Below are 27,576 nucleotides of genomic sequence, written 5' to 3'. Positions count from 1 at the left end.
GAGAGGCTTTATGACCGCAGTTCTCAAAGACATTGGGAATGTTCCAGATTGAAGCGACATGTTGACTATGTGAGTGAATGGTGCTAACAAACTGTTTAGCACAGACTTTAGAAATCTGGAGGTTCACACATGGAAGCAGCTGTAGATGAACTCAGACTGGTGATGATCTCATGGACAGTTTTGTCAGTTACAGGTGCAAAGTGAGTTAGCTCTAAGTGTCTTGGTGGTTTTAGGGTAATTTTTTGCATTGTGGGATTTATAAACATTTTTAATGCCCTGAACTTTGTCATTAAAGAATAATACAAACTCATGACACTTGATGTGGAAATGAGTTCTAACGGCAGCTGAGCTGGAGGGTTTGTTCATCTGTTACCGTGGCAACAGGATATGCCAGTTGTTACAGGAGCCTCTGTTTCAGTGTGGCAGGTCTGTCCAGAGCCCCTGCTGAAGCCCACAGCTGTGCTTCTTGAGCAGACGGGAGTCGGAGAAGCCCAGCCCACAGCTGCTGCAGGCGTACGGCCGCTGGCCTGTGTGCACCTGCATGTGGAACTGCACATGAGTGAGCTGTCTAAAGCGCGCGCCGCACACCTCACACTCATAGGGCTTGTGTCCCGAGTGAATGAGCAGGTGTTTGCGGTAGTTGGCCTGGACTCTGAAGGCCTTCCCACAGTACTCACACTGGTGTGGTTTCTCCCCGGTGTGCTGCAGTCTGTGGCTCTTTAAAGCCTGTTGATTGATGAAAGCTTTTTCACACATTTCGCATTGAAAGGGCCGCTCCCCGGAGTGCAGACGCAGGTGGTAGTTGTATGTGGCTTTGTAGAAGAAGGTCTTTGGGCACAAGTGGCACCTGTACTGCTTCATGTCAGAGTGGACAAGCTGGTGTTTGTGTAGGGCACTGGCATCCTCAAAGCTTCTGTGGCAGGTCTGACAGCTGAAGGGAGTCACATCCAGTGTAGTCCTGTCCAACCTCAGAATCACCCGGCGGTGCCCCACTCTGCTCTGGCCTCCAGCTCGACACTTGTCTCTCTCGCTCACCTGCTTGTCCTTCTCATGGACCTGCTTTTGGTGTCTCTGAAGCTGGAAGTTGTAGAGAAAGGTGCGTCCACACAGGTCACACATGAAAGTCTTGGGAGCCCCGTGAATGAGCATGTGGGCCTTGAGCTTGTTCTGGACAAAGCTCTTACTGCAGACCGGGCACTTGAACGGCCGCTCCCCGGTGTGGATGCGCATGTGTCGCTTCAGATTCTGCTGAAAAGTGAAGCTGGCTCCACACCGCTCGCAGCTGAAGTTCCTGCCGCTGTGCACAGACTCATGCAGCTGTAGCGATCTCTTCAATTTGAAGGTCTTGTCACACTGGGAGCATTTGTAGGGCTCGTCTCCGGTGTGGTTGCGTTCATGGCACTTAAGGGCAAAGGCACTCCTAAAGCTCTGACCGCAGTCACTGCATTGATGGGGCTTGTGCCCAGAGTGAACAGCCTGGTGGGCGCTCAAGTACGACTTGGTCTTGAATGCTTTTCCACAGGTGGAACAAGAGAAAGGTCTAGTGTCACTGTGCAGCTGCTCGTGAGTTTTCAGATACACTTTGGTTTTGAAGTTTTTGTCACAGATGCTGCACTTGAAGGGGCTGGCTTTATTCTCACAGTGCTCCAGCAGATGGCGCTCACATTGAAGCTCATCCTGACCCCCTGCCGTTTCTGCAGGCTCTTTGTCCAGAACGTCGACATTGGTGTCTGTAGGGACAAAATATATTGGTAGATTAAGTGTGCGAGCTGTGCCAAGGGGGCAAGATATTTGGGTCAATGTGCACACATTAAACAGACGTGTTTTGAGTGTGCCCCTCACACTCACGTCTGCCTCTGTGCCCCTCACACACTCGTCTGCCTCTGTGCCCCTCACACACACGTCTGCCTCTGTGCCCCTCACACACTCGTCTGCCTCTGTGCCCCTCACACACACGTCTGCCTCTGTGCCCCTCACACACTCGTCTGCCTCTGTGCCCCTCACACACACGTCTGCCTCTGTGCCCCTCACACTCACGTCTGCCTCTGTGCCCCTCACACTCACGTCTGCCTCTGTGCCCCTCACACTCACGTCTGCCTCTGTGCCCCTCACACACTCGTCTGCCTCTGTGCCCCTCACACACACGTCTGCCTCTCCTCTGTCTCTCCTCTGTCTCTCCTCTGTCCCTCCTCTGTCCCTCCTCTGTCCCTCCCCTTTCAGCTTTGATCCCATGTGCTTTTAGTGTCAAATGTGAAACATCAGCTCTGTCTGTGTGTGATGGCCGTGGACCCGCAGTGGTCAGTGGTTCGAAGTGATGAGAATGTGAGTGCGTCTTTTCCTTGACAGACATCATTCACCACAGTGAAGCACCAATTCTGTGCTTTCCCACTGCAGAAAGGTTACTGACCTGCCCTGTCTGCAGCTGACCTGCCCTGTCTGCAGCTGACCTGCCCTGTCTGCAGCTGACCTGCCCTGTCTGCAGCTGACCTGCCCTGTCCTGTCTGCAGCTGACCTGCCCTGTCCTGTCTGCAGCTGACCTGCCCTGTCCTGTCTGCAACTAACCTGCCCTGTCTGCAGCTGACCTGCCCTGTCTGCAGCTGACCTGCCCTGTCTGCAGCTGACCTGACCTGTCTGCAGCTGACCTGCCCTGTCTGCAGCTGACCTGCCCTGTCTGCAGCTGACCTGCCCTGTCCTGTCTGCAGCTGACCTGCCCTGTCCTGTCTGCAGCTGACCTGCCCTGTCCTGTCTGCAGCTGACCTGCCCTGTCCTGTCTGCAGCTAACCTGCCCTGTCTGCGCAGCTGAGGAGAAGAGACTGAGGGAGGGCAGAGAAGAGCACTCAGACTCTGTGTTGTGCCATTTCTACACATCTTCAAAGCACAAACCAAAGACAGACTCTGTGAATGACACTTAAAACAAATGTAATTTAGCCTGGGCTGTGGGGGCGGTGGATACCGTTTTTTTTATCTCTCAAGGGGGTGCCCCAGAAAAAGGTTTGAGAAGCTCTGAGGAAGGCCTCAGATGGACCAGAGCCATGAACCACACACTGCCGCAGACTGCCCACTTTCATCCAATTATTGCACAATGGTGTGACAACCTCCAGCTTCAGTTACCTCCACTCAACTCATTAATAAGTTGAAGAATAAAATTAATAATCAGAAATATTTTGATGATTACCAGCCACGTGTGAACGTTGCTTCTTCTCTGAGGCTTGCTCAGCAGCGCTTTGTTGAGCACTCTCATCCCTCTCCCGCCGGGCGCTCTCGTTCTGGTTCCTCACAGAGTCCCTCTCCCGTGGGGCGCTCTTCCACTGGCCCTCAGTCTGGAACAGGCCCAGTCTGTTCTGCAGCGCCCGGGTCTCACGCCTCAGTAGTTGTATGAAGATGTTGCTGATTTTTCTCGTTGCTTCTTGAGCCACTATAGTTACCACAGCTCCTTGTGACACTGGCTGCAAGAAAACAACAGTGTAATATAGTATATTAGTGGGGGTGCACCGATATATCGGCCCAGTATCGGTCAGTCACGTCATTGTGTAATATCGGTTTCAGTCCAAAACAACAGACATCAGGCGATATGTTACGCTTTGGTAAAGAAGATGTCAACTCTGCCTTTCGTTCAGAAACAGTGAAGTATCTGACCTAGGACATTTTGTTCTTTGTATCCCCCTCGGTTTGTTTAACTAACTTTTCGCATTCCTAAAGTCTAAGAAGATGACAAGCGGCGCCTCTGTTAATTTACGATAACGGCCGAGAACAGACCAAGAGGCCTTGAGATGCTTCACATACCCAAATATGGATATTCTTTACATCTTGTTCTCTTATTGGCTAAACCGGCCTTTACATGGATGAGCTCATGCCTGTCAGATATTATTTAGAGGTCTTTGCGTAAGTAGACATATAAAAGGCGAGAGACGGGGTTCTTCTGATCATCTGGAGACCCGGGGCTGTTTTCTGTCCTGTATCTGACACAGCAATTTCTGTAATAAACTAACTTTGAAGGTACAGAGTCTGTGTCCGCGACTTCTTCTTGCCACACACCACCCCATGGGAACGTCAATCGAGTCACCTCAATAGCAAGAAAACAAGGACTGTCTTTATTCTGAGACAAAAGAGCCAGAAATAACAAAGTTACAGACTTTTAAAAGCTCTAGAGAGGTTTTAGACTAAACTTATCATTAAATATAAGCTCCATGAATTCACTCACAACCCGCGATAAACGAGACATAATTATACAAACAAACATCATGACATGTTTAATGCAAATAACTTTAGTGTGAGAGGTTTAAAGGAGGAGAGACTGAGTGTGTGATGAGAGTGTGAGGAGGAGAGACTGAGTGTGTGAGGAGGAGAGACTGAGTGTGTGAGGAGGAGAGACTGAGTGTGTGATGAGAGTGTGAGGAGGAGAGACTGAGTGTGTGATGGGAGTGTGAGGAGGAGAGACTGAGTGTGTGAGGAGGAGAGACTGAGTGTGTGATGAGTGTGTGAGGAGGAGAGACTGAGTGTGTAAGGAGGAGAGACTGAGTGTGTGATGAGTGTGAGGAGGAGAGACTGAGTGTGTGATGAGAGTGTGAGGAGGAGAGACTGAGTGTGTGATGGGAGTGTGAGGAGGAGAGACTGAGTGTGTGAGGAGGAGAGACTGAGTGTGTGATGAGAGTGTGAGGAGGAGAGACTGAGTGTGTGAGGAGAGTGTGAGGAGGAGAGACTGAGTGTGTGATGAGAGTGTGAGGAGGAGAGACTGAGTGTGTGAGGAGGAGAGACTGAGTGTGTGATGAGTGTGTGAGGAGGAGAGACTGAGTGTGTGAGGAGGAGAGACTGAGTGTGTGATGAGTGTGAGGAGGAGAGACTGAGTGTGTGAGGAGGAGAGACTGAGTGTGTGATGAGAGTGTGAGGAGGAGAGACTGAGTGTGTGATGAGAGTGTGAGGAGGAGAGACTGAGTGTGTGATGAGTGTGAGGAGGAGAGACTGAGTGTGTGAGGAGGAGAGACTGAGTGTGTGATGAGAGTGTGAGGAGGAGAGACTGAGTGTGTGATGAGTGTGAGGAGGAGAGACTGAGTGTGTGATGAGTGTGAGGAGGAGAGACTGAGTGTGTGAGGAGGAGAGACTGAGTGTGTGATGAGAGTGTGAGGAGGAGAGACTGAGTGTGTGATGAGTGTGAGGAGGAGAGACTGAGTGTGTGATGAGTGTGAGGAGGAGAGACTGAGTGTGTGAGGAGGAGAGACTGAGTGTGTGAGGAGGAGAGACTGAGTGTGTGATGAGAGTGTGAGGAGGAGAGACTGAGTGTGTGAGGAGGAGAGACTGAGTGTGTGAGGAGGAGAGACTGAGTGTGTGATGAGAGTGTGAGGAGGAGAGACTGAGTGTGTGATGAGAGTGTGAGGAGGAGAGACTGAGTGTGTGATGGGAGTGTGAGGAGGAGAGACTGAGTGTGTGAGGAGGAGAGACTGAGTGTGTGATGAGAGTGTGAGGAGGAGAGACTGAGTGTGTGAGGAGAGTGTGAGGAGGAGAGACTGAGTGTGTGATGAGAGTGTGAGGAGGAGAGACTGAGTGTGTGAGGAGGAGAGACTGAGTGTGTGATGAGTGTGTGAGGAGGAGAGACTGAGTGTGTGAGGAGGAGAGACTGAGTGTGTGATGAGTGTGAGGAGGAGAGACTGAGTGTGTGATGAGAGTGTGAGGAGGAGAGACTGAGTGTGTGATGAGAGTGTGAGGAGGAGAGACTGAGTGTGTGATGAGTGTGAGGAGGAGAGACTGAGTGTGTGATGAGTGTGAGGAGGAGAGACTGAGTGTGTGAGGAGGAGAGACTGAGTGTGTGATGAGAGTGTGAGGAGGAGAGACCGAGTGTGTGATGAGAGTGTGAGGAGGAGAGACTGAGTGTGTGATGAGAGTGTGAGGAGGAGAGACTGAGTGTGTGAGGAGGAGAGACTGAGTGTGTGATGAGAGTGTGAGGAGGAGAGACTGAGTGTGTGAGGAGGAGAGACTGAGTGTGTGATGAGAGTGTGAGGAGGAGAGACTGAGTGTGTGATGAGAGTGTGAGGAGGAGAGACTGAGTGTGTGATGAGTGTGAGGAGGAGAGACTGAGTGTGTGATGAGAGTGTGAGGAGGAGAGACTGAGTGTGTGATGAGAGTGTGAGGAGGAGAGACTGAGTGTGTGATGAGAGTGTGAGGAGGAGAGACTGAGTGTGTGATGAGAGTGTGAGGAGGAGAGACTGAGTGTGTGAGGAGGAGAGACTGAGTGTGTGATGAGAGTGTGAGGAGGAGAGACTGAGTGTGTGATGAGTGTGAGGAGGAGAGACTGAGTGTGTGATGAGTGTGAGGAGGAGAGACTGAGTGTGTGAGGAGGAGAGACTGAGTGTGTGAGGAGGAGAGACTGAGTGTGTGATGAGAGTGTGAGGAGGAGAGACTGAGTGTGTGATGAGAGTGTGAGGAGGAGAGACTGAGTGTGTGATGAGAGTGTGAGGAGGAGAGACTGAGTGTGTGAGGAGGAGAGACTGAGTGTGTGATGAGTGTGAGGAGGAGAGACTGAGTGTGTGATGAGTGTGAGGAGGAGAGACTGAGTGTGTGATGAGAGTGTGAGGAGGAGAGACTGAGTGTGTGATGAGAGTGTGAGGAGGAGAGACTGAGTGTGTGATGAGAGTGTGAGGAGGAGAGACTGAGTGTGTGATGAGAGTGTGAGGAGGAGAGACTGAGTGTGTGATGGGAGTGTGAGGAGGAGAGACTGAGTGTGTGAGGAGGAGAGACTGAGTGTGTGAGGAGGAGAGACTGAGTGTGTGATGAGAGTGTGAGGAGGAGAGACTGAGTGTGTGAGGAGGAGAGACTGAGTGTGTGATGAGAGTGTGAGGAGGAGAGACTGAGTGTGTGAGGAGGAGAGACTGAGTGTGTGAGGAGGAGAGACTGAGTGTGTGATGAGAGTGTGAGGAGGAGAGACTGAGTGTGTGATGAGAGTGTGAGGAGGAGAGACTGAGTGTGTGATGAGAGTGTGAGGAGGAGAGACTGAGTGTGTGAGGAGGAGAGACTGAGTGTGTGATGAGAGTGTGAGGAGGAGAGACTGAGTGTGTGATGAGTGTGAGGAGGAGAGACTGAGTGTGTGATGAGTGTGAGGAGGAGAGACTGAGTGTGTGAGGAGGAGAGACTGAGTGTGTGAGGAGGAGAGACTGAGTGTGTGATGAGAGTGTGAGGAGGAGAGACTGAGTGTGTGATGAGAGTGTGAGGAGGAGAGACTGAGTGTGTGATGAGAGTGTGAGGAGGAGAGACTGAGTGTGTGAGGAGGAGAGACTGAGTGTGTGATGAGTGTGAGGAGGAGAGACTGAGTGTGTGATGAGTGTGAGGAGGAGAGACTGAGTGTGTGATGAGAGTGTGAGGAGGAGAGACTGAGTGTGTGATGAGAGTGTGAGGAGGAGAGACTGAGTGTGTGATGAGAGTGTGAGGAGGAGAGACTGAGTGTGTGATGAGAGTGTGAGGAGGAGAGACTGAGTGTGTGATGGGAGTGTGAGGAGGAGAGACTGAGTGTGTGAGGAGGAGAGACTGAGTGTGTGAGGAGGAGAGACTGAGTGTGTGATGAGAGTGTGAGGAGGAGAGACTGAGTGTGTGAGGAGGAGAGACTGAGTGTGTGATGAGAGTGTGAGGAGGAGAGACTGAGTGTGTGAGGAGGAGAGACTGAGTGTGTGAGGAGGAGAGACTGAGTGTGTGATGAGAGTGTGAGGAGGAGAGACTGAGTGTGTGATGAGAGTGTGAGGAGGAGAGACTGAGTGTGTGATGGGAGTGTGAGGAGGAGAGACTGAGTGTGTGAGGAGGAGAGACTGAGTGTGTGATGGGAGTGTGAGGAGGAGAGACTGAGTGTGTGAGGAGGAGAGACTGAGTGTGTGATGAGAGTGTGAGGAGGAGAGACTGAGTGTGTGAGGAGAGTGTGAGGAGGAGAGACTGAGTGTGTGATGAGAGTGTGAGGAGGAGAGACTGAGTGTGTGAGGAGGAGAGACTGAGTGTGTGATGAGTGTGTGAGGAGGAGAGACTGAGTGTGTGAGGAGGAGAGACTGAGTGTGTGATGAGAGTGTGAGGAGGAGAGACTGAGTGTGTGATGAGTGTGAGGAGGAGAGACTGAGTGTGTGAGGAGGAGAGACTGAGTGTGTGATGAGAGTGTGAGGAGGAGAGACTGAGTGTGTGATGAGTGTGAGGAGGAGAGACTGAGTGTGTGATGAGTGTGAGGAGGAGAGACTGAGTGTGTGAGGAGGAGAGACTGAGTGTGTGAGGAGGAGAGACTGAGTGTGTGATGAGAGTGTGAGGAGGAGAGACTGAGTGTGTGAGGAGGAGAGACTGAGTGTGTGAGGAGGAGAGACTGAGTGTGTGATGAGAGTGTGAGGAGGAGAGACTGAGTGTGTGATGAGAGTGTGAGGAGGAGAGACTGAGTGTGTGATGGGAGTGTGAGGAGGAGAGACTGAGTGTGTGAGGAGGAGAGACTGAGTGTGTGATGAGAGTGTGAGGAGGAGAGACTGAGTGTGTGAGGAGAGTGTGAGGAGGAGAGACTGAGTGTGTGATGAGAGTGTGAGGAGGAGAGACTGAGTGTGTGAGGAGGAGAGACTGAGTGTGTGATGAGTGTGTGAGGAGGAGAGACTGAGTGTGTGAGGAGGAGAGACTGAGTGTGTGATGAGTGTGAGGAGGAGAGACTGAGTGTGTGATGAGAGTGTGAGGAGGAGAGACTGAGTGTGTGATGAGAGTGTGAGGAGGAGAGACTGAGTGTGTGATGAGTGTGAGGAGGAGAGACTGAGTGTGTGATGAGTGTGAGGAGGAGAGACTGAGTGTGTGAGGAGGAGAGACTGAGTGTGTGATGAGAGTGTGAGGAGGAGAGACCGAGTGTGTGATGAGAGTGTGAGGAGGAGAGACTGAGTGTGTGATGAGAGTGTGAGGAAGAGAGACTGAGTGTGTGAGGAGGAGAGACTGAGTGTGTGATGAGAGTGTGAGGAGGAGAGACTGAGTGTGTGAGGAGGAGAGACTGAGTGTGTGATGAGAGTGTGAGGAGGAGAGACTGAGTGTGTGATGAGAGTGTGAGGAGGAGAGACTGAGTGTGTGATGAGTGTGAGGAGGAGAGACTGAGTGTGTGATGAGAGTGTGAGGAGGAGAGACTGAGTGTGTGATGAGAGTGTGAGGAGGAGAGACTGAGTGTGTGATGAGAGTGTGAGGAGGAGAGACTGAGTGTGTGAGGAGGAGAGACTGAGTGTGTGATGAGAGTGTGAGGAGGAGAGACTGAGTGTGTGATGAGTGTGAGGAGGAGAGACTGAGTGTGTGATGAGTGTGAGGAGGAGAGACTGAGTGTGTGAGGAGGAGAGACTGAGTGTGTGAGGAGGAGAGACTGAGTGTGTGATGAGAGTGTGAGGAGGAGAGACTGAGTGTGTGATGAGAGTGTGAGGAGGAGAGACTGAGTGTGTGATGAGAGTGTGAGGAGGAGAGACTGAGTGTGTGAGGAGGAGAGACTGAGTGTGTGATGAGTGTGAGGAGGAGAGACTGAGTGTGTGATGAGTGTGAGGAGGAGAGACTGAGTGTGTGATGAGAGTGTGAGGAGGAGAGACTGAGTGTGTGATGAGAGTGTGAGGAGGAGAGACTGAGTGTGTGATGAGAGTGTGAGGAGGAGAGACTGAGTGTGTGATGAGAGTGTGAGGAGGAGAGACTGAGTGTGTGATGGGAGTGTGAGGAGGAGAGACTGAGTGTGTGAGGAGGAGAGACTGAGTGTGTGAGGAGGAGAGACTGAGTGTGTGATGAGAGTGTGAGGAGGAGAGACTGAGTGTGTGAGGAGGAGAGACTGAGTGTGTGATGAGAGTGTGAGGAGGAGAGACTGAGTGTGTGAGGAGGAGAGACTGAGTGTGTGAGGAGGAGAGACTGAGTGTGTGATGAGAGTGTGAGGAGGAGAGACTGAGTGTGTGATGAGAGTGTGAGGAGGAGAGACTGAGTGTGTGAGGAGGAGAGACTGAGTGTGTGATGAGTGTGAGGAGGAGAGACTGAGTGTGTGATGAGAGTGTGAGGAGGAGAGACTGAGTGTGTGATGAGAGTGTGAGGAGGAGAGACTGAGTGTGTGATGAGAGTGTGAGGAGGAGAGACTGAGTGTGTGATGAGAGTGTGAGGAGGAGAGACTGAGTGTGTGAGGAGGAGAGACTGAGTGTGTGATGAGAGTGTGAGGAGGAGAGACTGAGTGTGTGATGAGTGTGAGGAGGAGAGACTGAGTGTGTGATGAGTGTGAGGAGGAGAGACTGAGTGTGTGAGGAGGAGAGACTGAGTGTGTGAGGAGGAGAGACTGAGTGTGTGATGAGAGTGTGAGGAGGAGAGACTGAGTGTGTGATGAGAGTGTGAGGAGGAGAGACTGAGTGTGTGATGAGAGTGTGAGGAGGAGAGACTGAGTGTGTGAGGAGGAGAGACTGAGTGTGTGATGAGTGTGAGGAGGAGAGACTGAGTGTGTGATGAGTGTGAGGAGGAGAGACTGAGTGTGTGATGAGAGTGTGAGGAGGAGAGACTGAGTGTGTGATGAGAGTGTGAGGAGGAGAGACTGAGTGTGTGATGAGAGTGTGAGGAGGAGAGACTGAGTGTGTGATGAGAGTGTGAGGAGGAGAGACTGAGTGTGTGATGGGAGTGTGAGGAGGAGAGACTGAGTGTGTGAGGAGGAGAGACTGAGTGTGTGAGGAGGAGAGACTGAGTGTGTGATGAGAGTGTGAGGAGGAGAGACTGAGTGTGTGAGGAGGAGAGACTGAGTGTGTGATGAGAGTGTGAGGAGGAGAGACTGAGTGTGTGAGGAGGAGAGACTGAGTGTGTGAGGAGGAGAGACTGAGTGTGTGATGAGAGTGTGAGGAGGAGAGACTGAGTGTGTGATGAGAGTGTGAGGAGGAGAGACTGAGTGTGTGATGGGAGTGTGAGGAGGAGAGACTGAGTGTGTGAGGAGGAGAGACTGAGTGTGTGATGGGAGTGTGAGGAGGAGAGACTGAGTGTGTGAGGAGGAGAGACTGAGTGTGTGATGAGAGTGTGAGGAGGAGAGACTGAGTGTGTGAGGAGAGTGTGAGGAGGAGAGACTGAGTGTGTGATGAGAGTGTGAGGAGGAGAGACTGAGTGTGTGAGGAGGAGAGACTGAGTGTGTGATGAGTGTGTGAGGAGGAGAGACTGAGTGTGTGAGGAGGAGAGACTGAGTGTGTGATGAGTGTGAGGAGGAGAGACTGAGTGTGTGATGAGAGTGTGAGGAGGAGAGACTGAGTGTGTGAGGAGGAGAGACTGAGTGTGTGATGAGTGTGAGGAGGAGAGACTGAGTGTGTGATGAGTGTGAGGAGGAGAGACTGAGTGTGTGAGGAGGAGAGACTGAGTGTGTGATGAGAGTGTGAGGAGGAGAGACCGAGTGTGTGATGAGAGTGTGAGGAGGAGAGACTGAGTGTGTGATGAGAGTGTGAGGAGGAGAGACTGAGTGTGTGATGAGAGTGTGAGGAGGAGAGACTGAGTGTGTGATGAGAGTGTGAGGAGGAGAGACTGAGTGTGTGATGAGTGTGAGGAGGAGAGACTGAGTGTGTGATGAGTGTGAGGAGGAGAGACTGAGTGTGTGAGGAGGAGAGACTGAGTGTGTGATGAGAGTGTGAGGAGGAGAGACTGAGTGTGTGATGAGTGTGAGGAGGAGAGACTGAGTGTGTGATGAGTGTGAGGAGGAGAGACTGAGTGTGTGAGGAGGAGAGACTGAGTGTGTGAGGAGGAGAGACTGAGTGTGTGATGAGAGTGTGAGGAGGAGAGACTGAGTGTGTGAGGAGGAGAGACTGAGAGTGTGAGGAGAGATTCAAAAACGCTTTAGTCTGAAAATTAACTAAATAAAACTGGACATTCACAGATGAATCACATTATAGCCTAAAATCTGCCACATAAGTCCTATCAAACTTTTACCTTTTCCCCCAAAGAAGGGTATTTTATGTATATTATGTGTTCTAACTGGTTTTAAAATTGTATCCTTATTTTAGAATAAAAATAAGTGTTTAAAATAACCATAACAACATTCAGAAAATATCGTCCTGATATTAGTTCTGGTCCCAGAACATCAGCCAAACATGTCATATGTCATGATGTCATATGTCATGATGTCATATGTCATGATGTCATATGTCATGATGTCATGATGTCATGATGTCATGATGTCATATGTCATATGTCATGATGTCATATGTCATATGTCATGATGTCATATGTCATATGTCATGATGTCATATGTCATGATGTCATATGTCATATGTCATGATGTCATATGTCATATGTCATGATGTCATATGTCATATGTCATGATGTCATATGTCATATGTCATGATGTCATATGTCATGATGTCATATGTCATGATGTCATATGTCATATGTCATGATGTCATATGTCATGATGTCATATGTCATATGTCATGATGTCATATGTCATGATGTCATGATGTCATATGTCATGATGTCATATGTCATGATGTCATATGTCATGATGTCATGATGTGACGTGTCGTGACGTGATGTATTGTATGCGTGTCTGGGGCGTGTCTGGGGGGTGGCGTGTCTGGGGCGTGTCTGGGGGGGTGTCTGGGGCGTGTCTGGGGGGTGTCTGGGGCGTGTCTGGGGCGTGTCTGGGGGGTGTCTGGGGCGTGTCTGGGGGGTGTCTGGAGGGGTGTCTGGGGCGTGTCTGGGGGGTGTCTGGGGCGTGTCTGGGGCGTGTCTGGGGCGTGTCTGGGGGGGTGTCTGGGGCGTGTCTGGGGCGTGTCTGGGGGGTGTGGACGGTGCAGCGTCTGTCGTGATACTGAGTCCAAAGACAAAGCTCTCGATTTACCGTCAATCTAGGTTCTACCCTCACCTAAGGTCATGAGCTTTGGGTCATGACCCAAAGGACAACATGGCAGAGTTTTCTCTGCAGGGCTGGGCGCTCCGTCAACTGGGAGGAGCTCCGAGTAGAGCCGCTGCTCCTCTATCTGAGGACATAAACTCCGCATGTCAACATATTTTTCGTATTTATTCATGGATTTTAACCGTGATGGACAATTTGAGAACTTTTCCCCATTTAGAATATATTCTAATAGAATATATTCTATTAGAATATATTATATTAGAATATATTTAGTTTGATAGGTCCATTATCTCCATCTGAACTCATGGATACATTTAAATAATAGGCCTTCATCAAATGTGATCCATAACAACACATTATATTAGACGTTCACGGTGACGTCAAACATCCGGGACTTTCCCATAGCGGCCATTTTGAAAGGGGCACGCGACATACGAGCGACACCAAGACTGTGTCATATTCTACAGCTCAACCAGCAACGAATACTTTGATTCTTTAGACGATAACGGCAAAACTAAGATACACGACAAAGAACAATGACCTCACAGAACAATGACCTTACAGGACAATGACCTTACAGAACAAAGACCTTACAGAACAATGACCTTACAGAACAAAAACCTTACAGGACAATGACCTTACAGAACAATGACCTTACAGAACAAAGACCTTACAGGACAATGACCTTACAGAACAATGACCTTACAGAACAATGACCTTACAGGACAATGACCTTACAGAACAAAGACCTTACAGGACAATGACATTACAGAACAAAGACCTTACAGAACAATGACCTTACAGGACAATGACATTACAGAACAATGACCTTACAGGACAATGACCTTACAGGACAATGACCTTACAGAACAATGACCTTACAGGACAATGACCTTACAGAACAAAGACCTTACAGGACAATGACATTACAGAACAAAGACCTTACAGAACAATGACCTTACAGGACAATGACCTTACAGGACAATGACCTTACAGAACAATGACCTTACAGGACAATGACCTTACAGGACAATGACCTTACAAGACAATGACCTTACAGGACAATGACCTTACAGAACAAAGACCTTACAGAACAATGACCTTACAGGACAATGACCTTACAGAACAATGACCTTACAGAACAAAGACCTTACAGGACAATGACCTTACAGAACAATGACCTTACAAAACAATGACCTTACAGGACAATGACCTTACAAAACAATGACCTTACAGGACAATGACCTTACAAAACAATGACCTTACAGGACAATGACCTTACAGAACAATGACCTTACAAAACAATGACCTTACAGGACAATGACCTTACAAAACAATGACCTTACAGGACAATGACCTTACAGAACAAAGACCTTACAGGACAATGACCTTACAGGACAATGACCTTACAGAACAATGACCCTACAAAACAATGACCTTACGGAACAAAGACCTTACGGAACAATGACCTTACAGAACAATGACCTTAAGGAACAAAGACCTTACAGGACAATGACCTTACAGAACAATGACCTTACAAAACAATGACCTTACAGGACAATGACCTTACAAAACAATGACCTTACAGGACAATGACCTTACAGAACAATGACCTTACAGAACAAAGACCTTACAGGACAATGACCTTACAGAACAATGACCTTACAAAACAATGACCTTACAGGACAATGACCTTACAAAACAATGACCTTACAGAACAAAGACCTTACAGGACAATGACCTTACAGGACAATGACCTTACAAAACAATGACCTTACAGAACAAAGACCTTACAGAACAACGTCCTCACAGAGCAATGTCCTCACAGAGCAATGTCCTGGACACGTGTGTAGGACACGTGCTGTTGTGCCCCTTTCAAAATGACTACAAGTTCCCGAATGTGAGAACGCATGTGTAACTTGGTTGCATTTGATTATATTCAACAACTTGATAATAACTGTAACAAGATAAAAACCTAATAGTGCTTCAGCTCATGCGTCATTGTCTGTACATCCCATAATACATGCATAACAGACCCATAATACATCCCATAATACATGCATAACAGACCCATAATACATCCCATAATACATGCATAACAGACCCATAATACATCCCATAATACATGCATAACAGACCCATAATACATCCCATAATACATGCATAACAGACCCATAATACATCCCATAATACATGCATAACAGACCCATAATACATCCCATAATACATGCATAACAGACCCATAATACATCCCATAATACATGCATAACAGACCCATAATACATCCCATAATACATGCATAACAGACCCATAATACATCCATGGTCGAAACAGTCTCGGACGAAATGCGCCTGACCGGAAGTCTGCTTGTTGAAGGGGACATGAGACCCACCTGAGAGAGACAGAGAGACTTTCCAGGAGGACAGAACAGCTGCAGGGCGGTGTTGATGGCGGTGTCTATGACGGTCCTGGTGGCGCTCAGAGCCGCGGTGTCCATGTCCTCTCGCGCCATGTCCAATGGCCGGGACTACGTCATTACAAAAGGACTCGGGTTTTTGGCGGTATCTGCGGCGGGGACACGCGGGGGGGACAGCGGGGACATGCGGTGGCCAACACAAGCGTGTGCCCTGTGGGCGGGGCTAACAGGACCGACACCTCCCACTTTCATAGATGTCTCCATGGGTCATACGGGTACTTTTGTGCTAGCGCTATGGCCACGCCCCCTCTAGGGTGACAACAGTGAGACCTACAAACTGTTAAAATGTCATAGTTTTAAATATATTCACTAACTTTAGTTCTCTGTATCAAGATTTCAACCTGTTAATGTGGTTCTTTTCATCCATAAGATGGAGGACATATGAGTGGGGACATATGAGAGGGGACATCTAAAGTCGTACACCAAGTGTTCTTAACCTTTTTGATCTCAAGGCCCTAATATGCACAAAGTGACCCTAAAATAAGCACATTTTCTATTAAACATTGAGTGTATCAGGTTCATCCCTAACACGATACATGTAAACTGTGGGAATAAACCATCCCTAAAACCCAACTTCATCCCATATTTTAGGCAGCGCCATCATTAAAATAGTACTTCACACTTCATACTACACCAAAATACTTCAAATAAACATGTACCACCGCGTCAAAGCGTCCACTTTACATTCAAAGTCTATGTGAAGGCGCGTCTTGGGCGTCCAGCGTTTTGACGCAGCACGTCTGAGATGTTCAAGCGCCGGGCGCTTCTGTAATAGTGTGTTTAGACTTATACACATGTAATAGTGTGTTTAGACTTATACACATGTAATAGTGTGTTTAGACTTATACACATGTAATAGTGTGTTTAGACTTATACACATGTAATAGTGTGTTTAGACTTATACACATGTAATAGTGTGTTTAGACTTATACACATGTAATAGTGTGTTTAGACTTATACACATGTAATAGTGTGTTTAGACTTATACACATGTAATAGTGTGTTTAGACTTATACACATGTAATAGTGTGTTTAGACTTATACACATGTAATAGTGTGTTTAGACTTATACACATGTAATAGTGTGTTTAGACTTATACACATGTAATAGTGTGTTTAGACTTATACACATGTAATAGTGTGTTTAGACTTATACACATGTAATAGTGTGTTTAGACTTATACACATGTAATAGTGTGTTTAGACTTATACACATGTAATAGTGTGTTTAGACTTATACACATGTAATAATGTGTTTAGACTTATACACATGTAATAGTGTGTTTAGACTTATACATATGTAATAGTGTGTTTAGACTTATACACATGTAATAGTGTGTTTAGACTTATACACATGTAATAGTGTGTTTAGACTTATACACATGTAATAGTGTGTTTAGACTTATACACCATGTAATAGTGTGTTTAGACTTATACACATGTAATAATATGTTTAGACTTATACACATGTAATAATATGTTTAGACTTATACACATGTAATAGTGTGTTTAGACTTATACACCATGTAATAGTGTGTTTAGACTTATACACATGTAATAATATGTTTAGACTTATACACATGTAATAGTGTGTTTAGACTTATACACATGTAATAGTGTGTTTAGACTTATACACATGTAATAGTGTGTTTAGACTTATACACATGTAATAGTGTGTTTAGACTTATACACATGTAATAGTGTGTTTAGACTTATACACATGTAATAGTGTGTTTAGACTTATACACATGTAATAGTGTGTTTAGACTTATACACATGTAATAGTGTGTTTAGACTTATACACATGTAATAGTGTGTTTAGACTTATACACCATGTAATAGTGTGTTTAGACTTATACACATGTAATAGTATGTTTAGACTTATACACCATGTAATAGTGTGTTTAGACTTATACACATGTAATAGTGTGTTTAGACTTATACACATGTAATAGTGTGTTTAGACTTATACACATGTAATAGTGTGTTTAGACTTATACACCATGTAATAGTGTGTTTAGACTTATACACATGTAATAATGTGTTTAGACTTATACACATGTAATAGTGTGTTTAGACTTATACACATGTAATAGTGTGTTTAGACTTATACACCATGTAATAGTGTGTTTAGACTTATACACATGTAATAGTGTGTTTAGACTTATACACCATGTAATAGTGTGTTTAGACTTATACACCATGTAATAGTGTGTTTAGACTTATACACATGTAATAGTGTGTTTAGACTTATACACATGTAATAGTGTGTTTAGACTTATACACCATGTAATAGTGTGTTTAGACTTATACACCATGTAATAGTGTGTTTAGACTTATACACATGTAATAGTGTGTTTAGACTTATACACATGTAATAGTGTGTTTAGACTTATACACATGTAATAGTGTGTTTAGACTTATACACATGTAATAGTGTGTTTAGACTTATACACCATGTAATAGTGTGTTTAGACTTATACACCATGTAATAGTGTGTTTAGACTTATACACATGTAATAGTGTGTTTAGACTTATACACATGTAATAGTGTGTTTAGACTTATACACCATGTAATAGTGTGTTTAGACTTATACACATGTAATAGTGTGTTTAGACTTATACACATGTAATAGTGTGTTTAGACTTATACACATGTAATAGTGTGTTTAGACTTATACACATGTAATAGTGTGTTTAGACTTATACACATGTAATAGTGTGTTTAGACTTATGCACATGTAATAGTGTGTTTAGACTTATACACATGTAATAGTGTGTTTAGACTTATACACATGTAATAGTGTGTTTAGACTTATACACATGTAATAGTGTGTTTAGACTTATACACATGTAATAGTGTGTTTAGACTTATACACATGTAATAGTGTGTTTAGACTTATACACATGTAATAGTGTGTTTAGACTTATACACATGTAATAGTGTGTTTAGACTTATACACATGTAATAGTGTGTTTAGACTTATACACATGTAATAGTATACATTAAAGGTACATTAAACCGTCCTTGGAGGAAAATACAATCCCATATGAGGTATATTTATCATCCCTTTAAAAGTTTCTGGAGAGCACTGCTCTATCGGGACTTTCAAACATTCAACCTAATGTCAGACTCTGCATTAACAGTCACCAGGTACTTAACACAACTTCAAGTAGAACAATATGACTTTTTATTAAAAAAATAAGGCACAGAACTGAACAAGGGCCCTCATTTAACCAAGTTGCGCTGGGTTGGTGCTGATGTACAAGTAGGAGTGTCCATACGCCACTAGAGAACTTTTGAAAAGAAAACCCAACGAGAAGCTGGTACTGCTAATTATATTGCTCAACTAAAAATGCATTTTTGTTACATCCGACATTTAAGTGGATTGTATTGTATGAAAAGAGCTTCCTTGAGCTGCGGACGCACAACGTCCACCCACATTGAAAGAGCAATGTTCTCATGACAAGGAGAGACTCTGCAGAGCTCCGCTGCAGCTGTGCTTCTTGAGCTGTCGAGAGTCTGAGAAGCCGCGTCCACATGTGGAGCAGGAGTACAGCTTCTGCCCCGTGTGCAGCTGCATGTGCGCCTTCAGCTGGTTGGACTGGTGGAACTTCTTCTGGCAGTACATGCACTCGAAGGGCTTGTCTCCGCTGTGAATGCGCATGTGTCTGTAGAAGTTTCCGTCGGTGCGAAAGGCTTTCCCGCACTGGTCACACTTGTAAGGCTTCTCGCCCGTGTGAATGCGCTCGTGCTGCTTCAAGCTGCTGGCCTGGAAGAACCTGTTCCCACACACGTCGCACACAAAGGGCTTGTCGCCCGTGTGGCTGCGCTGGTGGTAGCTGAACGAGTACTTGTTGTGGAAAGACTTGTCACACACTTCACACGTGAACTCCTTCTGCTCGCTGTGGCCCTTCTCGTGCAGTTTGAGTGACCATGCGGCAGAGAAGCCTCGCAGGCAGATTTTGCAGCTGAATGGTTTCTCCACTGCTCTGTTTCTGCGGCGCAGCCCGGGCGCCTGCAGCCCGTCACACTCTTCCCGGTTAGCGTGCACAAACTTCTGATGTGCTTGCAGTCTGCAGTTGAACAGGAAGGTTTTCCCACACAGGTCGCACATGAACGGCTTGCTGGCGCCGTGAATAAGCATGTGGGACTTGAGCTTGTTGTTGTCAGAGAAGCTCTTGCCACAGTCCTGGCAGTTGAAGGGCTTCTCGCCCGTGTGGATGCGGATGTGCCTCTTCAGGTTGTTGTTCAGGCTGAAGCGCGCTCCACAGATGTGGCAGGTGAAAGGCTTCTCTCCGGTGTGCACCACACTGTGACGCTTCAGGGCTGTGCCAGTGCGGTATGAGCGGTTACACACGGAGCAGACGAACGGGCTGATGCCGGTGTGTTTCCTGCGGTGCACGGTCAGGGAGTGGGCGTACTTGAAGCTCTCCTCACACTCTGAGCACTTGTACTTCTTGGCGTTGGTGTGAACCATCTGGTGGAAGCGAAGTGTGTCTTTGCTCTTGAACTCTTTGCCACAGGTGGCACAGCTGAAGGGCCGGTCCTCCGAGTGGACCACCATGTGGCACCGCAGCTGCACTGAACTCTTGCAGGTCTTGTCGCAGAGCTGGCATTGAAAAGTCAGGGCCTCCTTCTGATGTCGTGCCCGATGGTTCTGCAGGGACTGCTCCAGCCTGAAGCCGCGGCCACAATGCTCACAGGTGAAGGGTTTGGGGGGAACCTGCTGATGGCGGGCCATGTGGTTGTGCAGGGACGGCTCCTTCCTAAAGGCCCTCTTACAGTGAGGGCAGGGGAAGGGTAGAGGCTCCTTCTCCTCGTGACTCTGGATGTGTTTCTCCAGAGCGGCCTCGTCTACAAAGGTGCGCTCACACTGCTCACAGGGGAAGGCTTTGAAGTGCACCTTTATGTGCTTGTTCAGGTCTCCCTTCCAGTGAAAGCCCATGTTACAGAAGTCACAAAAGTAGCGCTTCACAGGCTTCAATGTTCTTCCCGACACTCGACTGGCCAGCACCTCCACAGGGCCCGTGTCCTCTTCATCACCATCACCACCATCATCATCATCATCATCATCAGCATCAGCATCATCACCTGGAAAAGGCAAGTGTCATTCGTTATCTGAGGAAGGGCATCTGCACATTATGGACACAATGGAGTTGTACAAACATGGCTGTGTTGAACTGGCTCCTCTCTTTCGCTTTAGTCTCGCAGCAGTCGAGCCGTCAAGCAAATTCTGTAAGAGAAAAAAAAGGATAAAATCATGACTTAAATATTCCTGCACATTGCAAACCAACATTTGGATATGATCATGATAAAAAGTGAATGACTGTGAGCTGGTGGTGTCAGAGGGGCCGATGTGCCTCTGATTCTTCATGAGTCAAACACACATCCTGAGGGGCCCCTCGGACCCTGTGAGCTACAGACGTGACACTGGTCACGCCAGGAAGTGACATACTTTTATTAAAAGAATCAAACTGCAACAGTTATTTCTGTTAAGATTACATTTAGGCCAAATAAAATAGTGTGTTTCCGGTAACATTGAAAAAAAATTCAGGTAGGTCGGTTTTTTTTAAATCCTGGCACAGGTTTTGCAGTTTTCTTTCCTCAGAAGTGAGTGCTTCACCTTTAAGTGTCCTTATTGGTGCAGATATTGAATAAAATAGTTCTCTCCATCTAAACGAGTCTAACCACAGGAAAAGAGCCATGAGCAGACAACAGAGCGTTGCCCGCGCTGTTGTCTGCACAGCGTGGGCCGCGGCGGTGTGGGCCGCGGCGGTGTGGGCCGCGGCGGTGTGGGCCGCGGCGGTGTGGGCCGCGGCGGTGTGGGCCGCGGCGGTGTGGGCCGCGGCGGTGTGGGCCGCGGCGGTGTGGGCCGCGGCGGTGTGGGCCGCGGGCGAGCTAGAGACCTGCATGACACTAAATAATATGAACTAATCCCAATGAAAATGCCTCTAGCATGGCGGCCACGCCTCTCGCATGGCGGCCACGCCTCTTGCATAGCGCTCAGTCATAAAGTTTCACCAGCGTTGTTCTACTCACATGGTCAGTGTCCTGTGATAACATCCACCTGATGCAGAGCTCTCTTCCTCTCATCTCCACCTGCTCTGTCCTGTTACAGTGTACTGTCCCGTATCATCACTCTGCAGCGGCCGCTCGTCTCTGTGTGTCCCGCTGCTCTCTGGGACAGGGGGCGCTCTCACACAAGGCCACGCAAATCCACCTGATCCTGCAGCATTTGAGCCAATTTTGGAACCAGTTCAGTTTTCCACTTTTCCTGAAACTTAGTGAGGCCCAGCAGAGGATGTACTTCCTGAGGAAAGCCAAGTGCAGTGCAGATGAGCGCCCCCTGCTGTACACCCCCCTCTCTGCAGGACCTGTACGTCTCCAGGGCTCTGGGAGGAGCAGGTCACGTCACAGCCGACCCATCTCACCCTGGACACAGACTATTAAAGCCACTCCCCTCTGGCAGGAGACCACTCCCCTCATCCAGACCAGAACCTCCCTCCACAAGGACAGTTTCTTTCCCTCTGCCATAAGCCCATTTACATTGTTTTCCTATAGTAGATTTAAATAATTTCTTTTTTCGTGCCCTTTTTGATTTTATATATGTTGATTTATTATTGTTAATCATTCATTCATGACTGTGTTTCTGAGTGACTGTGGCTCACCGGGCTCTCCGGGCTGTGGGGGGCCTCCAGGGCGAGCGGTTCTGGGTCTGTGGATACAAACAGCACAGGGGCCTCTGGAGAACAGAAACAGACATTCACACACCGTTTGCTAAACTCAAGTGTTTTCTTGAATATTACACAGTGTGGCATTAACCTCATGCGTCTTGCATTTATTGAGTTACAGGTGTTATATTTCTACATTCTTTAGTGGAAGAGTCGTGGGCGTTCCACAGATCTGGCCTGATTCCTAGCGGTGTTGCGTGCTTGTTGCCATGGAGACAGATATAATGCCACACTGTGGAGCATTCTAGGAGGCAATAGCCTCTGAGAACAGCAGCTGTGACACTGACCCAGCAGAAAGCCGTCCTGCAGCAGCACATTGTCCCCGAGGCTTTGGAGCTCCGTCTCTGGGGGCCTCACGTCCTCCCCCTGAGGGTCCGCTCGGGGCCTCCGCTGCAGGGGCCCCTCCAGCAGCTGCACACGGGCCCGCAGAGACTCCACCTCCCCGAACAGCTCTGTGTAGACCGCGTGAATGTCCAGCACCAGAGCCCTCTGGATGCTCCGGACCTGCTGCGTGTGCCCCCCCGGCACCTCCAGAGGAGCCTCGGGCCCCCAGACCTCCCGGCACGCTTGTACCGTGGCCTGCACCGCGGCTTCCACCAGCGCCGCCACCGCGTCCACAAACTTCTGCTCCATGTTTGGATGTGACGTGACTGAAGCGCGCTGCGGTCACGTGGGCCTCTGGAGACGCGCGTGCGCACGGCACGTCACGTTTATGTCGCTCTGAACATGATTATTGTCTCTAAATGAAGCCGGAGCGGATTCCGCGTCGGGATTAGCAATTTTAAAGTGGTTCTTCCGTGTCCGAGCCTGACCTCTGACCCGGACACAGATGAGACGCTTCTGATGGTGGCGCCCCCTGTCGTCCTGGAGGGGGAGCTCTGACACGCGCCCCCGTGTGGCCTGCAGCCGTATGGCAGGATTTTATCATTTTATCATTTCAACTTTATTTGGTATATTTATACCTTTTTGTATATGAATGATAGTTTCTTTTTAATAGATTGTTTTAAGTTTTCAAATCTATAAACATAAAAATAAACACAAAGAACAAGACCAGAGATAAAAGAGTTAAACCAAAACAAGCAGACGTCCACCAAAAAGAAGAAGAGAGACGTCATGACAAATGGAGCCTAAAGAAAACGTCCCATTTTGTCCACAGTCTGTGGAATTTTTCTTTTTTCAAATTAAGTCTGAAAGTAATGTCCAAGTTATGTCTGTCCGGCCCCTCACAGCCAGGAGGAGGCGCCAGAGAGAGCTGCTGGTTGTGTCCATGGCAGGAGTCCTGAGGCCCAAAGACAGAGTCCTGAGGCCCAAAGACAGAGTCCTGAGGCCCAAGGACAGAGTTCTGAGGCCCAAAGACAGAGTCCTGAGGCCCAAGGACAGAGTTCTGAGGCCCAAGGACAGAGTCCTGAGGCCCAAGGACAGAGTTCTGAGGCCCAAAGACAGAGTCCTGAGGTCCAAAGACAGAGTCCTGAGGCCCAAGGACAGAGTCCTGAGGTCCAAAGACAGAGTCCTGAGGTCCAAAGACAGAGTCCTGAGGTCCAGTGGATGGTGATGTCATAATTGTCTGTAAGACTTTGTTGATCTCAGTCTAAACTCGTGAACAACAGGACAATCCCAAAACACATGACAGTGGTTTGTCTCCATGGCGGCTAAGCTGAGGGGCCCACACCAGCCCCGCCCACACCAGCCCCGCCCACACCAGCCCCGCTCACACCAGCCTCGCCCACACCAGCCCCGCCTCTCCCCGCGGGCAACACCAGAGAAGTGGAGCGTCCAGCCCCTCTCGAGGAGATGGTTCCAGAGCCCAAACTGTGCTGGAGGTGAAGCCGACTATATCTAGTCGATATCGCTCAACCTCCCGCACAAGCTCAGGCTCCTACCCCCAGCGAGGGGACATTCCATGTCCCCACAGTTAGTCTCTGTGTCTGGAGATCTGGTCACCGAGGCCCCTGCTGTCGACTGCCGCCCAGATCACACTGCACCGGCCCCTTATGGATCCTCCTGCGGGTGGTGGGCCCACAGGAGGGCGGCCCCACGTCACAAACACAAACCTACCCAGGGTGCACTGCGTTCAGATCAACACTGATGGGATCTGTCTTCTTCTGAACGCGCCTGACACGTCTCCCACATGATGTTTATATCTATGATTGATCTGTGACATACGTGAGCATGAACCGTTATAATTGCTGTTTTGTGCAAAGCTATTGTGATAAAGATGTGATTTATGCATTTGAGTATTTAACCACATCCTGCTTGAGAGTTTATCAAGTTATTATGTTCATCTCAAGATGAGTCACAGAAAGTGACACAATGTGAGAGACACGTGACACAATGTCTTCTGCATGTGAGAGACACGTGACACAAAGTCTTCTACATGTGAGAGACACGTGACATAAAGTCTTCTGCATGTGAGAGACACGTGACACAACATCTTCTGCATGTGAGAGACACGTGACAAAGTCTTCTACCCTTGAGAGACACGTGACACAAAGTCTTCTGCATGTGAGAGACACGTGACACAAAGTCTTCTGCATGTGAGAGACACGTGACAAAGTCTTCTACCCTTGAGAGACACGTGACACAAAGTCTTCTGCATGTGAGAGACACGTGACACAAAGTCTTCTGATTGTGAGAGACACGTGACACAAAGTCTTCTGCATATGAGAGACACGTGACACAACGTATTCTACATGTGAGAGACACGTGACACAACGTCTTCTGCATTTGAGAGACACGTGACACAAAGTCTTCTGCATTTGAGAGACACGTGACAAAGTCTTCTGTATGTGAGAGACACGTGACACAAAGTCTTCTGCATGTGAGAGACATGTGACACAAAGTCTTCTACATGTGAGAGACACGTGACACAAAGTCTTCAGCATGTGAGAGACACATGACACAAAGTCTTCTGTATGTGAGAGACACGTGACAAAAAGTCTTCTACATGTGAGAGACACGTGACACAAAGTCTCCTACATATGAGAGACACATGACACACAGTCTTCTGCATGTGAGAGACACGTGACACAAAGTCTTCTGCATGTGAGAGACACGTTACACAAAGTCTTAAGCATGTGAGAGACACGTGACACAAAGTCTTCTGTATGTGAGAGACACGTGACACAAAGTCTTCTACATGTGAGAGACACGTGAGACAAAGTCTTCTGCATTTGAGAGACACGTGACACAAAGTCTTCTGCATGTGAGAGACACGTGACACAAAGTCTTCTGCATGTGAGAGACACGTGAGACAAAGTCTTCTACATGTGAGAGACACGTGACACAAAGTCTTCTACATGTGAGAGACACGTGAGACAAAGTCTTCTGCATGTGAGAGACACGTGACATAAAGTCTTCTGCATTTGAGAGACACGTGACACAAAATCTTCTGCATGTGAGAGACACGTGAGACAAAGTCTTCTGCATGTGAGAGACACGTGACACAAAGTCTTCTGCATTTGAGAGACACGAGACACAAAGTCTTCTGCATGTGAGAGACACGTGACACAAAGTCTTCTACATGTGAGAGACACGTGACACAAAGTCTTCAGCATGTGAGAGACACATGACACAAAGTCTTCTGTATGTGAGAGACACGTGAGACAAAGTCTTCTGCATGTGAGAGACACGTGACATGAAGTCTTAAGCATTTGAGAGACAAGTGACACAAAGTCTTCTGCATGTGAGAGACACGTGACACAAAGTCTTCTACATGTGAGAGACACGTGACACAAAGTCTTCTGATTGTGAGAGACACGTGACACAAAGTCTTCTGCATGTGAGAGACACGTGACACAAAGTCTTCTGCATGTGAGAGACACGTGACACAAAGTCTTCTGCATGTGAGAGACACGTGACACAAAGTCTTCTGTATGTGAGAGACACGTGAGACAAAGTCTTCTGCATGTGAGAGACACGTGACACAAAGTCTTCTGTATGTGAGAGACACGTGAAACACAGTCTTCTGCATGTGAGAGACACGTGACACAAAGTCTTCTGCATGTGAGGGACACGTGACACAAAGTCTTCTGCATGTGAGAGACACGTGACAAAGTCTTCTGCATTTGAGAGACACGTGACACAAAATCTTCGGCATGTGAGAGACACGAGACGCATGTGAGAGACACGTGACACAAAGTCTTCTACATGTGAGAGACACGTGAGACAAAGTCTTCTACATGTGAGAGACACGTGACAAAGTCTTCTGCATTTGAAAGACACGTGACACAAAGTCTTCTGCATGTGAGAGACACGTGACACAAAGTCTTCTGCATGTGAGAGACACGTGACAAAGTCTTCTGCATTTGAGAGACACGTGACACAAAGTCTTCTGCATTTGAGAGACACGTGACACAAAATCTTCGGCATGTGAGAGACACGAGACGCATGTGAGAGACACGTGACACAAAGTCTTCTACATGTGAGAGACACGTGAGACAAAGTCTTCTGCATGTGAGAGACACGTGACACAAAGTCTTCTGCATTTGAGAGACACGAGACACAAAGTCTTCTGCATGTGAGAGACACGTGACACAAAGTCTTCTGCATGTGAGAGACACGTGAGACAAAGTCTTCTTTATGTGAGAGACACGTGACACAAAGTCTTCTGCATGTGAGAGACACGTGAGACAAAGTCTTCTGCATGTGAGAGACACGTGACACAAAGTCTTCTACATGTGAGAGACACGTGACACAAAGTCTTCTGCATGTGAGAGACAAGTGACAAAAAGTCTTCAGCATTTGAGAGACACGTGACACAAAGTCTTCTGCAATTGAGAGACACGTGAGACAAAGTCTTCTACATGTGAGAGACACGTGACAAAGTCTTCTACATGTGAGAGACAGGTGACACAAAGTCTTCTGCATGTGAGAGACACGTGAGACAAAGTCTTCTGCATGTGAGAGACACGTGACATGAAGTCTTCAGCATTTGAGAGACACGTGACACAAAGTCTTCTGCATGTGAGAGACACGTGACACAAAGTCTTCTGCATGTGAGAGACACGTGACATGAAGTCTTCTACATGTGAGAGACACGTGACAAAGTCTTCTACATGTGAGAGACAGGTGACACAAAGTCTTCTGCATGTGAGAGACACGTGAGACAAAGTCTTCTGCATGTGAGAGACACGTGAAATGAAGTCTTCAGCATTTGAGAGACACGTGACACAAAGTCTTCTGCATGTGAGAGACACGTGACACAAAGTCTTCTGCATGTGAGAGACACGTGAGACAAAGTCTTCTACATGTGAGAGACACGTGACACAAAGTCTTCTGATTGTGAGAGACACGTGACACAAAGTCTTCTGCATGTGAGAGACACGTGAGACAAAGTCTTCTGCATGTGAGAGACACGTGACATGAAGTCTTCAGCATTTGAGAGACACGTGACACAAAGTCTTCTGCATGTGAGAGACACGTGACACAAAGTCTTCTGCATGTGAGAGACACGTGAGACAAAGTCTTCTACATGTGAGAGACACGTGACACAAAGTCTTCTGATTGTGAGAGACACGTGACACAAAGTCTTCTGCATGTGAGAGACACGTGACACAAAGTC

At 47.8% G+C, this 27,576-nt stretch overlaps 1 protein-coding gene across 1 annotated transcript; it reads right to left on the bottom strand.

Annotated features, from left to right (window-relative positions):
• Window positions 1-388: 388 nt before the first annotated feature.
• LOC140372180 (uncharacterized) lies at window positions 389-22,674 on the bottom strand. Its single transcript, XM_072459462.1, has 9 exons — window positions 22,304-22,674; window positions 21,954-22,027; window positions 20,452-20,518; window positions 18,760-20,376; window positions 18,520-18,539; window positions 15,198-15,332; window positions 12,815-12,929; window positions 3,176-3,442; window positions 389-1,769 (listed from the first exon to the last, which is right to left on the bottom strand). Exons 1-9 carry the CDS (start codon window positions 22,647-22,649, stop codon window positions 415-417), a joined length of 3,996 nt encoding a protein of 1,331 aa, XP_072315563.1. The 5' UTR covers window positions 22,650-22,674; the 3' UTR covers window positions 389-414.
• Between the last annotated feature and the right edge of the window lie 4,902 nt (window positions 22,675-27,576).

Source organism: Eucyclogobius newberryi, unplaced genomic scaffold (genome assembly GCF_026437365.1).
Source record: "Eucyclogobius newberryi isolate DKJ021-1_F unplaced genomic scaffold, fEucNew1.0.hap1 SCAF_10, whole genome shotgun sequence".
In the NCBI taxonomy this organism is placed as follows: Eukaryota; Metazoa; Chordata; class Actinopteri; order Gobiiformes; family Gobiidae; genus Eucyclogobius; species Eucyclogobius newberryi.
The sequence above is the reverse complement of the archived record's forward strand: the minus strand, read 5'-3'. Positions and strand labels throughout refer to the sequence as shown.

What these genes read in the sequence shown, in the direction of transcription:
- LOC140372180 (XM_072459462.1), bottom strand. Translation starts at nt 22,649, where the DNA reads ATGGAGCAGAAGTTTGTGGACGCGGTGGCGGCGCTGGTGGAAGCCGCG. An exon ending in AGCCAGTTCAACACAGCCAT is followed by an intron (nt 20,377 to 20,451) that starts GTTTGTACAACT and finishes TGCCTTTTCCAG; the next exon opens with GTGATGATGCTGATGCTGAT. An exon ending in CTGCAGCGGAGCTCTGCAGA is followed by an intron (nt 18,540 to 18,759) that starts GTCTCTCCTTGT and finishes CTTGTACATCAG; the next exon opens with CACCAACCCAGCGCAACTTG.